Source organism: Nerophis lumbriciformis, linkage group LG10, assembly GCF_033978685.3.
Source record: "Nerophis lumbriciformis linkage group LG10, RoL_Nlum_v2.1, whole genome shotgun sequence".
Taxonomy (NCBI): Eukaryota; Metazoa; Chordata; class Actinopteri; order Syngnathiformes; family Syngnathidae; genus Nerophis; species Nerophis lumbriciformis.
Genome location: NC_084557.2, coordinates 1,753,154 through 1,769,044, shown reverse-complemented (window position 1 = coordinate 1,769,044; position 15,891 = coordinate 1,753,154). Strand labels below are relative to the sequence as shown.

The following is a 15,891-nucleotide window of genomic DNA, read 5'->3' as shown; positions in this document are numbered from 1 at the left end:
CACCTGCTTAAAAGATCTAATACAAATGTCCCTGAGGAATGTAAGGTGGGAGTACTGTAATTACCTAACGTTACATTATTATTTTCCATAACAATTTAGCCCCCTCTACAATATTAACCCGACGTTAAAACAGAACTAGCTATTTATTGATTAGCAATTGCCGAATCATGTAACATTAGCTTAATGCTAAAAAGCCAGGTTACTATCACATTCTGTAACAGACAAATAATTCCATAATTTTTCTCCATCTCTTCTTTTCTCTTTTTTCTTCCCTGGGCACCTGACAGTTTTGGCCGTTTTGACATCTTGTGTTGATTTTTTGATGTGGTGACGTCCAAAAAGAGTCATGATACGGGAAGGGAGGGGGCGCACCGTGCGGGGGGAGGAGGGGAGGGGGGGGGGCGTAATGTTGTAACAAATAATATTTCTATTATATAGGCTTTACTTTGCATTTTAATTAACGTGGGATTATTTTTTGTATTTAGAAATAATAGTACCAACTTTTTTTTTTCTTTTTTTCTCCAACATTTGTGGCACTGGCGTGGCGCCCCCTGATGGACGGCGCCCTTAGCATTTGCCTATACGGCCTATGCCACGGGCCGGCCCTGACTCTACCACAAGAGTTCCAGAGTAATGCAACATAAACACAACAATTAGTAGTAATCTATTTATTTGCTGTATGTGAGTCATGTTTACTTTTGCTTACTCACCCTTTGCTTGGGAACTGCAAGTTTCCATCAAGCTGAGAGAGTTCTTGCATGACTCGCAGCCTCACAGCCACCGGAGAGAAATCTTCTATCTATCCTGAAGAACAAACACATTAATGTTACTCCCAAGATTTGTAGATGTTTGGAAGTCAACGGACCTTTTGCATTCTTGATATTCTCTTTTAATTTCCCTCAAAATCAAATGGTTTTTTTTTGTACTTCACAATTTTCAACACCAGAGGGGGCTAGAGTACCAACATGTGCTGGTGTCTTATTTTGTAGTTTTGAACAGACACAGTTGCATACATCCTGTTTTTAACCGCAGTCTCAGAAAGTCCCACAATAGGAAGTTTGTTTTCAGATGTGTAGTGAAGCCTGCTTCTTTATAAAGTCCTCCTGTGATAATGGGTGGTTGCATAAGCATGTTGTAGTTACTGTTGATGGAGTCGTAGGTGTTGGATTATAGAGGACCAGGACTGCCCGGGCCTTGGTTGAAGGCTCATTTGCTGTTGAGCTGTTTTACTTGGCAATGGAAGCAATGTTGTTACTTTGTCATCTTTCATTTCACGCATCGGTGTAAAAGCAGGGGTGCCCATTACGTCTTTTCAAACAGGGTATAGTACCGTTTTGGATTCATTAGCACAGCAATACTATACTAGTACCGGTATACCGTACAACCCTACACTGTACATATCACTCATTATGTATTATTAGGGACCGCAATGTCCCTTTGGGACAGAGGACCCTATTGTATTTCGTGCGTTTTATTAGGGCCCGCATGGCCCATTGTAAAAGGACTCCCGAAGGGAGTCCTTATGCAATGGGACATGGACAATTCGGACTAAAAGTAGACAAAAGTATTGGGACACTTATGACTACCACTGGACAAAAGTATTGGGACACTTATGACTACCACTGGACAAAAGTATTGGGACACTTAGGCCGAAAACTGCACAAAAGTATTGGGCCTCTTGGGACTAAAACTTGACAAATGTATTGGGACACTAAGAACTACCACTGGACAAAAGTATTGGGACGTTTATGATGAAAACTGGACAAAAGTATTGGGACACTTTGGACTAAAAGTAGACAAAAGTATTGGGACACCTACACTGGACAAAAGTATTGGGATACTTAGGACTACAACTTGACAAAAGTATTGGGACACTTACACTGGCCAAAAGTATTGGGACGCTTACACTGGACAAAAGTATTGGGACACTTAGGACTACCACTGGACAAAAGTATTGGGACACTTACACTGGCCAAAAGTATTGGGACACTTAGGACTACAACTTGACAAAAGTATTGGGACACTTACACTGGACAAAAGTATTGGGATACTTAGGACTACAACTTGACAAAAGTATTGGGACACTTAGGACTTGAACTGGACAAAATTATTGGGACACTTCGGACTAAACGTAGACAAAAGTATTGGGACACTTAGGACTGCCACTTGACAAAAGTATTGGGACACTTACACTGGCCAAAAGTATTGGGACGCTTACACTGGACAAAAGTATTGGGACACTTAGGACTACAACTGGACAAAAGTATTGGGACACTTAGGACAACCACTGGACAAAAGTATTGGGACACTTACACTGGCCAAAAGTATTGGGACACTTAGGACTACAACTTGACAAAAGTATTGGGACACTTAGGACTACAACTGGACAAACGTATTGGGACATTTAGAACTACCACTGGACAAAAGTATTGGGACACCTACACTGGCCAAAAGTATTGGGACACTTAGGACTACAACTGGACAAAAGTATTGGGACACTTGGGACTACCATTGGACAAAAGTATTTGGACACTTACATTGGCCAAAAGTATTGGGACACTTAGGACTACAACTTGACAAAAGTATTGGGACACTTAGGACTACAACTGGACAAAAGTATTGGGACACTTAGGACTACCACTGGACAAAAGTATTGGGACGCTTACACTGGACAAAAGTATTGGGACACTTAGGACTACAACTGGACAAAAGTATTGGGACACTTAGGACTACCACTGGACAAAAGTATTGGGACACTTAGGACTACAACTGGACAAAAGTATTGGGACACTTGGGACTACCATTGGACAAAAGTATTTGGACACTTACATTGGCCAAAAGTATTGGGACACTTAGGACTACAACTTGACAAAAGTATTGGGACACTTAGGACTACAACTTGACAAAAGTATTGGGACACTTAGGACTACAACTGGACAAAAGTATTGGGACACTTAGGACTACCACTGGACAAAAGTATTGGGACGCTTACACTGGACAAAAGTATTGGGACACTTAGGACTACAACTGGACAAAAGTATTGGGACACTTAGGACTACCACTGGACAAAAGTATTGGGACACTTAGGACTACAACTGGACAAAAGTATTTGGACACTTAGGACTACCACTGGACAAAATTATTGGGACACTTACACTGGCCTAAAGTATTGGGACACTTAGGACTACAACTTGACTAAAGTATTGGGACACTTAGGACTACAACTGGACAAAAGTTTTGGGACACTTAGGAGTACCACTGGACAAAAGTATTGGGACACCTACACTGGCCAAAAGTATTGGGACACTTAGGACTACAACTTGACAAAAGTATTGGGACACTTAGGACTAAAACTGGACAATAGTTTTGGGACACTTAGGACTAGCACCTGCCAAATACGCGGGCCCGACCAATGCTGCTTGCAGCTTTAATTATTATTATTCCGCCGCCTCTTTGAGCTGTAATTTGACCCACTTAACATGCTTCAAAACTCACCATATTTGACACACACATCAGGACTGGCGAAAATTGCCATCTAAATCAAAAAACCAAACCCCCAAAACTCAAAATTGCGCTCTAGCGCCCTCTAGGAAAAAACACAGACAAAACTGCTTGTAACTTCCGGTAGGAATGTCGTAGAGACATGAAACAAAAAACCTCTATGTAGGTCTGACTTAGACCTAGATTTCATACATGGACATTCTTCAGCAAAAATCAACAGGAAGTTGGCAATTCCCCCTTCAAAACAAAAGTTTACTAAAAACAGTCACTTTTGCCTCTTTGAGCTGTAATTTGACCCCCTTGACATGCTTCAAAACTCACCGAACTGAACACACACATCAGGACTGGCAAAAATTGAGATCTAATAGAAAACCCAAAACCAAAACTCAAAATGGCACTCTAGCGCCCCCTAGGAAGAAAACACAGACACAACTGCTCCTAGGAAGAAAACTCAGACAAAACTGCCTGTAACGTCCGGTAGGAATGTCTTAGAGACATGAAACAAAAAACTCTATGTAGGTCTCACTTAGACCTACATTTCATATATTGACAACCCCCAGCAAACATCAACAGGAAGTTTGCAATTCCCCCTTCAAAACAAAAGTTTTGTAAAAAAAACGGTCACCTTTTTTCAAACATTATCTCCTCTGAGCGCGTTTGTCGTGTCGGCTTCAAACTAGCACAGGAGAAAGATTGAACCCTTCTGATTAAAAGTTGACCAAAGAGTTTTAATTACTGCTCCGGTTTGGATTTTATGTGCCGTCTTTAATTACAACTGAGCTTTCTTTTTGTAACATAATTTATAGACTGATACGCCCTCTTTTCACCAGACATGTCGTCTTTTGTGGAGCTGTCTGGGCGGAGTTTCTTAAATGCCTCAAATGTCCGCCATTTTGAGTTAGGGTTGCGTGTATTTTCAATGTACGTTCAGGGTTAAGAAGGGGTTAAAAACAAAACAAACAGCAGCATTGGTGAGGGAGGGGCAGAGACAGAGAGAGAGAGAGAGTTATGATAAACGCGCATGCGTCGCCAGGCTCTGCTTTTTATCCATAGATTTATCACATTTAATTTTTTATTATCTATAGCAGGGGTGTCAAAAGTGTGCCCCGGAGGCCATTTGCGGCCCACAGCTAATGTTTTAAAGGCCCACTGTCATGTCTGTGTGATCATGTTTTTTTTTAGTCATGTTCGGTTTTGTTTTTGGACTTTTTGTGCACTTTTGTTTTGTTTTGTCACCATAGCAACCCATTAGTTTTCACCTGTCACGTCACGCACCTGTTTCACGTTTTGAGTCACGCACCTGTTTTCGTTAATCGTGTCGGTAGTATTTAAGTTCATTGTTTTCAGTTCGTCGTTCTGGCGAAATCCCGGATTCATACCCCTGTATAGCTCTGCACATTCCTGACACTTGTTATTCATGCTTCATGCCATGCCACAGTAAGTGTTTGTTAGTTTTACGTCCATAGTTTTGCCTTTGTCCTAGTTTTTGTTTCATTAGCCAAGTTTTTTGTACTTCCGCCCTTGTGCGCGCCTTTTGTTTGCTTCCTTTTTTTGTAGTTTGTTAGTGTTTTAAATAAATATGTATTCACCTTCACGCCATGACCAGTCCAGCTTTACTTGCATCTTGGGAAAACAAACACACCATAGTCCACGTCTTGACACCCACGGCCATACTTGCCAACCCTCCCGGATTTTCCGGGAGACTCCCGAAATTCAGCGCCTCTCCCGAAAACCTCCCGGGACAAATTTTCTCCCGAAAATCTCCCGAAATTCAGGCGGACTCAGGTCCTCCACAATATAAAAAAGCATACCTGCCCAATCACGTTATAACTATAGAATGATGGAAGGCGAGTTCTTGGTTTCTTATGTGGGTTTATTGTTAGGCAGTTTCATTAACGTCCTCCCAGCGCAGCAACAACACACAACAACAGCAGTCACTTTTTTGTATACCGTAAAGCAGTTCGTCTGCCGTAAACAGCAATGTTGTGACACTCTTAAACAGGACAATACTGCCATCTAGTGCATATGTGTGTGTATATATGTAAATAAATGAACACTGAAATTCAAGTATTTATTTATATATATATATATATATATATATATATATATATATATATATATATATATATATATATATATATATATATATATACAGGTAAAAGCCAGTAAATTAGAATATTTTGAAAAACTTGATTTATTTCAGTAATTGCATTCAAAAGGTGTAACTTGTACATTATATTTATTCATTGCACACAGACTGATGCATTCGAATGTTTATTTCATTTAATTTTGATGATTTGAAGTGGCAACAAATGAAAATCCCAAATTCCGTGTGTCACAAAATTAGAATATTACTTAAGGCTAATACAAAAAAGGGATTTTTAGAAATGTTGGCCAACTGAAAAGTATGAAAATGAAAAATATGAGCATGTACAATACTCAATACTTGGTTGGAGCTCCTTTTGCCTCAATTACTGCGTTAATGCGGCGTGGCATGGAGTCGATGAGTTTCTGGCACTGCTCAGGTGTTATGAGAGCCCAGGTTGTTCTGATAGTGGCCTTCAACTCTTCTGCGTTTTTGGGTCTGGCATTCTGCATCTTCCTTTTCACAATACCCCACAGATTTTCTATGGGGCTAAGGTCAGGGGAGTTGGCGGGCCAATTTAGAACAGAAATACCATGGTCCGTAAACCAGGCACGGGTAGATTTTGCGCTGTGTGCAGGCGCCAAGTCCTGTTGGAACTTGAAATCTCCATCTCCATAGAGCAGGTCAGCAGCAGGAAGCATGAAGTGCTCTAAAACCTGCTGGTAGACGGCTGCGTTGACCCTGGATCTCAGGAAACAGAGTGGACCGACACCAGCAGATGACATGGCACCCCAAACCATCACCCAACCATGCAAATTTTGCATTTCCTTTGGAAATCGAGGTCCCAGAGTCTGGAGGAAGACAGGAGAGGCACAGGATCCACGTTGCCTGAAGTCTAGTGTAAAGTTTCCACCATCAGTGATGGTCAAGCAAAGCCAGACCAGCTTGATAGTAAATAAATAAAATTTAAAAAATAGAGGCAGCTCACTGGTAAGTGCTGCTCTTTGAGCTATTTTTAGAACAGGCCAGCGGGCGACTGATCTGGTCCTTACGGGCTACCTGGTGCCCGCGGGCACCGCGTTGGTGACCCCTGCCCTAGTATATACAATAATATAAATATTTCATTTAGGATTATTTCATATCTTCATTTAAATAAAAATATTTTTTTATCTTTTTTAGATACAGTCAATAAATAACGTGAACATGTATCATAACATGGAAATCTAAGAGAACGTGTTGTGGATGATTGTGGACTGGGAATTTTTTTTTATTTTATTTTTTTACACATTTTTATAAAAAAAAAAAAAAAAAAGTTTTTCCGACGTATTACATTTTAGACGATTTCTCTTCTTAGTTATTATTTCTCCGGCTGTAGAAAAGAGCCGCTCACAGGGCACAGAGGAGGCGACACAGTTGGCGTATCGGTCACGTGACCAAAACAGCTCATGATCGGTCACGTGACTTTCTAAAAGCGGTACGCGCACCGACACAGGGTTTCGCTCTATGAGCTCGACGCATGCGCCGATGCATCGGTGTTGCCGGACCCATCACTATCCGCCACTGTGCGCGCTTTTTCGTTTGTACTTTATTTTGATATATTAAATAACTCATGTATTTACATTCCCGTCTCGCCCGAGCCAACTCTCCGTTGCATTCTAGAAAAACTAAACCCCAGGACCAAGTCATGACAAAATCAGGCTAGAATGAAGATTTTGGAATGGCCTTCCCAAAGTCCTGACTTTAAACATTTAAATTTGGGACATGCAGCATGAGGAGGTTGAGGTGGGCGGGGTTGAGGTGGGGTTATATTGTAGTGTCCCGGAAGAGTTAGTGCTGCAAGGGGGTTTCTGGGTATTTGTTCTGTTGTGTTTATGTTGTGTTACGGTGTGGCTGTTCTCCCGAAATGTGTTTGTCATTCTTGTTTGGTGTGGGTTCACAGTGTGGCGCATATTTGTCCATCCATCCATCCATGGCGTATCGGTCACGTGACCAAAACAGCTCATGATCGGTCACGTGACTTTCTAAAAGCGGTACGTGCACCGACACAGGGTTTCGCTCTATGAGCTCGACGCATGCGGCGATGCATCGGTGTTGCCGGACCCATCACTATCCGCCACTGTGCGCGCTTTTCGTTTGTACTTTATTTTGATGTATTGAATAACTCATGTATTTACATTCCCGTCTCGCCCGAGCCAACTCTCCGTTGCATTCTAGAAAAACTAAACCCCAGGACCAAGTCATGACAAAATCAGGCTAGAATGAAGATTTTGGAATGGCCTTCCCAAAGTCCTGACTTTAAACGTTTAAATTTGGGACATGCAGCATGAGGAGGTTGAGGTGGGCGGGGTTGAGGTGGGGTTATATTGTAGTGTCCCGGAAGAGTTAGTGCTGCAAGGGGGTTTCTGGGTATTTGTTCTGTTGTGTTTATGTTGTGTTACGGTGTGGCTGTTCTCCCGAAATGTGTTTGTCATTCTTGTTTGGTGTGGGTTCACAGTGTGGCGCATATTTGTCCATCCATCCATCCATGGCGTATCGGTCACGTGACCAAAACAGCTCATGATCGGTCACGTGACTTTCTAAAAGCGGTACGCGCACCGACACAGGGTTTCGCTCTATGAGCTCGACGCATGCGCCGATGCATCGGTGTTGCCGGACCCATCACTATCCGCCACTGTGCGCGCTTTTTCGTTTGTACTTTATTTTGATATATTAAATAACTCATGTATTTACATTCCCGTCTCGCCCGAGCCAACTCTCCGTTGCATTCTAGAAAAAACTAAACCCCAGGACCAAGTCATGACAAAATCAGGCTAGAATGAAGATTTTGGAATGGCCTTCCCAAAGTCCTGACTTTAAACGTGTGGACAATGCTGAAGAAACAAGTCCATGTCAGAAAAGCAACACATTTAAGCTGAACTGCACCAATTTAGTGGTCAAAAATCCAAGCAGAAGCTTGTGGATGGCTACCAAAAGCGCCTTATTGCAGGTAAACTTGCCAAGGGACAAGTAAGCAAATATTAACATTGCTGTATGTATACTTTTGACCCTCACATTTTCAGTAGACCCATAATAAATTCATAAAAGAAGCAAACTTCATGAATGTTTTTTGTGACCAACAAGTATGTGCTCCACTTGGTCAATTGAAAAGTAGCTCGCCTGCAGAAAAAGTTTCATTCCAAATGAAGAACGGATGTGTTAAAAGCATTCTTATGAAGAGACATTTATTGGAACAGAACATGTCATGATGCATTTACCCAACTTGGAATCATATATTCTCTCATTATTTCAACGTTCTTATGATATATTTCTGCCGGTGTCACACAGTCCAAAACAGTTCAAATCATGGATTGTAGAGATGTCCGATAATGGGTTATATTGTAGTGTCCCGGAAGAGTTAGTGCTGCAAGGGGGTTTCTGGGTATTTGTTCTGTTTTGTTTATGTTGTGTTACGGTGTGGCTGATCTCCCGAAATGTGTTTGTCATTCTTGTTTGGTGTGGGTTCACATGTGTGGCGCATATTTGTCCATCCATCCATCCATTTTCTACCGCTTATTCCCGCTGGAGCCTATCTCAGCTACAATCGGGCGGAAGGCGGGGTACACCCTGGACAAAGTCGCCACCTCATCGCAGGGCCAACACAGATAGACAGACAACTTTCACACTCACATTCACACACTAGGGACCATTTAGTGTTGCCAATCAACTTATCCCCAGGTGCATGTCCTTGGAGGTGGGAGGAAGCCGGAGTACCCGGAGGAAACCCACGCAGTCACGGGGAGAACATGCCAACTCCACACAGATTGAACCCAAGACTACTCAGGACCTTCGTATTGTGAGGCAGATGCACTAACCCCTCTTCCACCGTGCTACCCGCGCATATTTGTAACAGTGTTAAAGTTGTTTATACGGCCACCCTCAGTGTGACCTGTATGGCTGTTGACCAAGTATGACTTGCATTCACTTGTGTGTGTGTGCGGAAAAACTGTAGATATTATGTGATTGGGCCGGCACGCAAAGGCAGTGCCTTTAAGGTTTATTGGCGCTCTGTACTTCTACCTACATTTTGAAAAGTCAGAAATATTTACTTTTTAAACCGATACCGATAATTTCCAATATTACATTTTATTTTTATTTTTTTATTTATTATTATTTTTTATCTGTTTATATATATATATATATATATATTTATTTTTTTTATTTTTATTTTTTTATTTTTTTTCAAATCTGTTTATATATATATTTTTTTATTTCTCATTATTATTAATGTATTTCTTTTTTTGTATATTTGGGGGGTGTATATTGTAGCGTCCCGGAAGAGTTAGTGCTGCAATGGGGGTTTCTGGGTATTTGTTCTGTTGTGTTTATGTTGTGTTACGGTGCGGATGTTCTCCCGAAATGTGTTTGTCATTCTTGTTTGGTGTGGGTTCACAGTGTGGCGCATATTTGGGCGGCATGGCGTAGTGGGTAGAGCAACCGTGCCAGAAACCTGAGGGTTGCAGGTTCGCTCCCCGCCTCTTACCATCCAAAAATCGCTGCCGTTGTGTCCTTGGGCGGGACACTTCACCCTTTGCCCCCCGGTGCCACTCACACCGGTGAATTGAATGATGAATGATAGGTGGTGGTCGGAGGAGCCGTTGGCGCAAATTACAGCCACGCTTCCGTCAGTCTACCCCAGGGCAGCTGTGGCTATGAAAGTAGCTTACCACCACCAGGTGTGAATGAACGATGGGTTCTACATGTAAAGCGACTTTGGGTACTTAGAAAAGCGCTATATAAATCCCAGTTATTATTATTATTATTATCATTATTTGTAACAGTGTTAAACTTGTTTGTACGCCCACCCTCAGTGTGACCTGTATGGCTGTTGACCAAGTATGCATTCACTTGTGTGTGTGAAAAAAACGTAGATATTATGTGATTGGGCCGGCACGCAAAGGCAGCGCCTTTAAGGATTATTGGCGCTCTGCACTTCTCCCTACGTTTTGAAAAGTCATAAATATTTACTTTTTTAAACCAATACCGATAATTTCCAATATTACATTTTATTTTTATTTATTTATTTATTATTATTTTTTTATCTGTTTATATATATATATATATTTTTTTTTTTTAAATTTATTTTTATGATTTTTCAAATCTGTTTATATATATTTTTTTTAATTTCTCATTATTATTAATGTATTTCTTTTTTTGTTTATTTAACGGATGTATTTGTAGATACTACTGTTTTTTTTGCCGTTTCTTTCTTTTTTTTTTTGGTGGTGGATGGTATGGTTGGGATGTACCGTATTTTTCGGACTATAAGTAGCAGTTTTTTTCATAGTTTGGCCGGGCTCCAGTGCAACTTATATATGTTTTTTCTCCTTCTTTATTATGCATTTTCGGCAGGTGCGACTTATACTCCGGTGCGACTTATACTCCGAAAAATACGGTAAACAAAAAAATATTTTGACATTTAGAGCAGACAACAGATATATGATGTTTGTGAATATGATGTAATGGATAGGAATGTCCGATATTACATTTTAAAGCATTTATCGTCCGATGATATCGGCAGTCCGGTATTGTCGGACATCTCTAATGGATAGTTTTGTTTACCTTTCCACTGTCAATGCATGGAAAACACTCCCAAGTTAAAAAGTGACAAACTGATACCGCTGTTGTGTATATGTCTTTATCCACAATTAGCTTTTCTATTCGCTTAAATTAGTTTTCTATACCCCATCTTGAATAGCTTCCTGGGGAAATACCAATTCTATACTTGTATACACAATAGTCGGAATATTTACAAACGTGGGAATAGTCTTGTACGAGCAAACAAAACGACAACTGGTATAAGAGAGAGGAACACGACAATAGGATTCACATGCACTGTCATCAAACTTGGATTATCTACAGTATATTTACATGTTGTTCACATTCCGGCTTGTTCATCTGCAGTTTAGGCTTAGGTATGACACATGCCTGCACCACTTTACATAGTAACATGATAACATCAAGCAAGGCAGTTTGGATATTTGTTATTGCTGAATGTTCCATGAATTGATTAACGTGGACTTAAACAAGTTGAAAAACTTATTCGGGTGTTACCATTTAGTGGTCAATTGTACAGAATATGTACTGTACTGTGCAATCTACTAATAAAAGTTCCAATCAATCAGCTAATGCCGACAGTATTCATGATAATACATTTGGTCCGATACAACACTTCGTCAATGCCAGCTCGTTCTGGCACATTACTCAACATATCCAAATGACAGTTCATCAATAAATACAGGGTGTAGTGAAAGAATATATTATGCACCGAGATGATACACTTGCAAGAATCTCATGCAGACCTGGGCAAATCAAGTTGAGCTTTTCAATCGGACAGTCCCAAATATAATTTTTTTTAGATCTTTTAAGATGTAAAGTGTAGCTGCCATTATGATGGGCAGTGATGTTTTCTAAAGACCGTAAGTCTTCAACTATACCAGGGGTCGGCAACCTTTACCAGTCAAAGAGCCATTTTGACCAGTTTCACAAATTATAGAAAACAATGGGAGCCGCAAAAATTTGGTGGTAGCAGGGGTTGCATGGGATTCTGGGTGTTTGTTCTGTTGTGTTAAAGTGCAGATGTTCTCCCGAAATGTGTTTGTCATTCTTGTTTGGTTTTGGTTCAAAGTGTGGCGCATTATTAGTAAGAGTGTTAAAGTTGTTTTATATGACCACCGTCAGTGGCTGTTGACCAAGTATGCGTTGCTGTCACGTACGTGTGCAAGCAGAAGATGTATATTGTATAACAAGTGATGGGCTGGCACGCTGTTAATACAGATTGTAGAGGGCGCCAAATGTTGCACCATCCTGGTACGCCCTTATTATAACTGTAAGGGTGAAAATCGGTGAATATTAATCCCGGGAGTTTTCTGCGAGAGGCACTGAAATCCGGAAGTCTCACGGGAAAATTGGGGGGTTCAGCAAGTAAGCTGCTGAGCCGCATGCGGCTCCGGAGCCGCGGGTTGCCGACCCCTGAACTATACAAAGCTTTGCAATGGTTGGAATCTGCGCTTTTGCATGATATACTAGTTACTATGGTCATCTAATTAGTTACCATCCAGCAGCCTAAGCAGGGAAGCCCAGACATTCCTCTCCCCAGCCACTTCGTCCAGCTCTTCCCAAGGGATCTCGAGGCGTTCCCAGGCCAGCCGGGAGACATAGTCTTCCCAACGTGTCCTGGGTCTTCCCCGTGGCTTTCTACCGGTCGGACGCGCCCTAAACACCTCCCTAGGAAGGCGTTCGGGTGGCATTCTGCGTCGAAGTGAGTCCGATCCACCTCGCGCACTAGCTCAGGCTCCTCCCCCCCAGCGAGGTGACGTTCCACGTCCCAAGAGCTAGTTTATGTAGCCAAGGATCGGACCGCCAAGTGCCTTGCCTTTGGCTGCCGCCCAGCTTACGACACCCAGCCCATTGGAGGGGGAACCCACGTTGCCCCTTCGGGCTGTGCCCGGCCAGGCCCCTTAGGGACAGGCCCGGCCACCAGGCGCTCGCCATTGTGCCCCAACTCCGGGCCTGGCTCCATAGGGGGTCCCCGGTGACCCGCGTCCGGGCGAGGGAGCTAATTAGTTACTATGGTAATCTAAGTCACAGCAGCTCAGACCAAGCAGTGTGGGTGGGGAGCGTTTCCACAGAGTGTTTCCAGGGTCTGAAATGCGAGTGTCAGGGACAGACGCGGAATGAGATTTTTACAACAAAGTTCTAAAGCTTAGTGTTGTAACAGATATATCAGATTGTAGCTGGGGTTTTTTACCCTTCGCGGTCATATTTCGTTATTAGTTGCATTGTAAAATGTGGATGAAGAGGGGGTTTGTCGTTCATGTTGTCAATATTCAGTGTTTTATCGGTCATGGTTAATATTGTAAATCCCACATTCTTTATTTTCATGTACATTCTGGGTGTCTCATTCAGTAAAAAAACCTTAAATTTCCATTCCGTTTTTTTTAAGGCGGTCTGTCATAACGTTTTTTAGCATTCAATCAGACATTATTTTTGTATTAGTGTTCCTAAAAATCAGATATACCGGCCCCCAGACACTCGGGAAGTCCTGTGGGGAGTGCTCAGAGAGTACAGGGTATCGGACTATCTGATTGTGGCAGTCCGCTCCCTGTATGATCAGTGCCAGAGCTTGGTCCGCATTGCCGGTAGTAAATCGGACACGTTTCCAGTGAGGGTTGGACTCCGCCAAGGCTGCCCTTTGTCACCCATTCTGTTCATAACTTTTATGGACAGAATTTCTAGGCGCAGTCAAGGCGTTGAGGGGATCTGGTTTGGTGGCTGCAGGATTAGGTCTCTACTTTTTGCAGATGATGTGGTCCTGATGGCTTCATCTGGCCAGGATCTTCAGCTCTCACTGGATCGGTTCGCAGCTGAGTGTGAAGCGACTGGGATGAGAATCAACACCTCCAAGTCCGAGTCCATGGTTCTCGCCCGGAAAAGGGTGGAGTGCCATCTCCGGGTTGGGGAGGAGATCTTGCCCCAAGTGGAGGAGTTCAAGTACCTCGGAGTCTTGTTCACGAGTGAGGGAAGAGTGGATCGTGAGATCGACAGGCGGATCGGTGCGGCGTCTTCAGTAATGCGGACGCTGTATCGATCCGTTGTGGTGAAGAAGGAGCTGAGCCGGAAGGCAAAGCTCTCAATTTACCGGTCGATCTATGTTCCCATCCTCACCTATGGTCATGAGCTTTGGGTTATGACCGAGAGGACAAGATCACGGGTACAAGCGGCCGAAATGAGTTTCCTCCGCCGGGTGTTGGGGCTCTCCCTTAGAGATAGGGTGAGAAGCTCTGTCATCCGGGGGGAGCTCAAAGTAAAGCCGCTGCTCCTCCACATCGAGAGGAGCCAGATGAGGTGGTTCGGGCATCTGGTCAGGATGCTACCCGAACGCCTCCCTAGGGAGGTGTTTAGGGCACGTTCGACCGGTAGGATGCCCCGGGAAAGACCCAGGACACGTTGGGAAGACTATGTCTCCCGGCTGGCCTGGGAACGCCTCGGGGTCTCACAGGAAGAGCTGGACGAAGTGGCTGGGGAGAGGGAAGTCTGGGCTTCCCTGCTTAGGCTGCTGCCCTCGCGACCCGACCTCGGATAAGCGGAAGAAGATGGATGGTTGGATGGGATGGCATTCAATCATAAATTATTTTTGTATTAGTGTTACTAAAAATCAGATATACCGGCCCCCAGACACATTGTTTTCCTCTAAATTTGGCCGCCCCGAGTAAAAATAATTGCCCAGGCCTGCTCTAATGAGACACATGTATAAAACATGTGGTTGTGAAGCTTATTGATGGCACACACACACTTGAGTACAACATCTCCCGGTTCAAACCTCTTCTAGCTTTGTACTTTGAACTATCAGAAGAAGGAAAACATGAATACTCCCTTTTAATATGTCACAGTATTTACACGTTATTAGCTACATCGTTTGTCAAGTGGTTGTCTGTTGCTCCCAGTGTTCCGGCTCTTTCCCTGCTTCTGGGACTTCCATTTGTGCTTTCATCTCAACATAGAAGCCCGTGTGACCTCAACGTCCAAAATAAATTCTTGCATGAAGCCATTCAATGTCCGTGAGTCTTCAGTTTTTGTGCTATTTGCCACTGTCCTGAAGCAGTCATCAGTCCTGCTGAGGCCAGCTGAGATAACCAGCTCCAAGGGTCCGGTGTGATGCCACACCCCAAACAAGGGGAAGAAATACGTTTACTGTTGAGTCCATTTGGAATGAGTCTGTTCCTCAGTCTGTAGTTTTGCTTTCAGATCAGCGCAGTCCAAGGTTCTGACTCAGATACTGCGGGGGGCTCGCTCCAGCTCATGGGTCCTACGGTTGCGGCCCTTTTGCCTCTCCTGCAGGTGTTTCCACTTGGCCGCCACGACCCTCTGTGGATATTGCTGGTGCATTTGCGCCTGCTGCACCAGGTGAGCTTTCTGCTTCTTGTGCTTCCGCTCCCTCTTCCAAACCTGCTCGCAGAACTCGTCCACGCTATTCAGAGTGGGGTGGTTCACCAAGGACAGGAAGTCTCGATACCAGAGCTTGCGATTGGGAGGCTCCTGAAAGTCCTGGACGGAAGCGTTGGCGGCGGTCTTGTCCTCTCCGTTGAGTAGATCGTCGAGGCGCTCTGTGTCGATCACCTCCAAAGTCACCCTGAGAAGAGTCTGCATGAAGCCGTGCTCCACCGCCTGGCACAGGTAGATCCCAGAGTCCTTCTTGTCCAGGGTGCGGATCAACAAACCCTGCTCTGTGCGGATAAAACGTTCCTCTGATTTGATCTGCGAGTTGT

The 15,891-nt window shown here is 43.4% G+C and overlaps 1 protein-coding gene across 1 annotated transcript in view; it reads right to left on the bottom strand.

The window, feature by feature from the left end:
* Window positions 1-14,648: 14,648 nt before the first annotated feature.
* Window positions 14,649-15,891, bottom strand: part of sema3ab (sema domain, immunoglobulin domain (Ig), short basic domain, secreted, (semaphorin) 3Ab) — a 106,811-nt gene continuing 105,568 nt past the window's right edge. Inside the window, exon 18 of the mRNA XM_061970431.2 lies at window positions 14,649-15,880. Coding sequence (XP_061826415.1) covers window positions 15,395-15,880 — 486 coding nt within the window. The 3' untranslated portion in view covers window positions 14,649-15,394. The remainder of the gene's footprint in view (window positions 15,881-15,891) is intronic.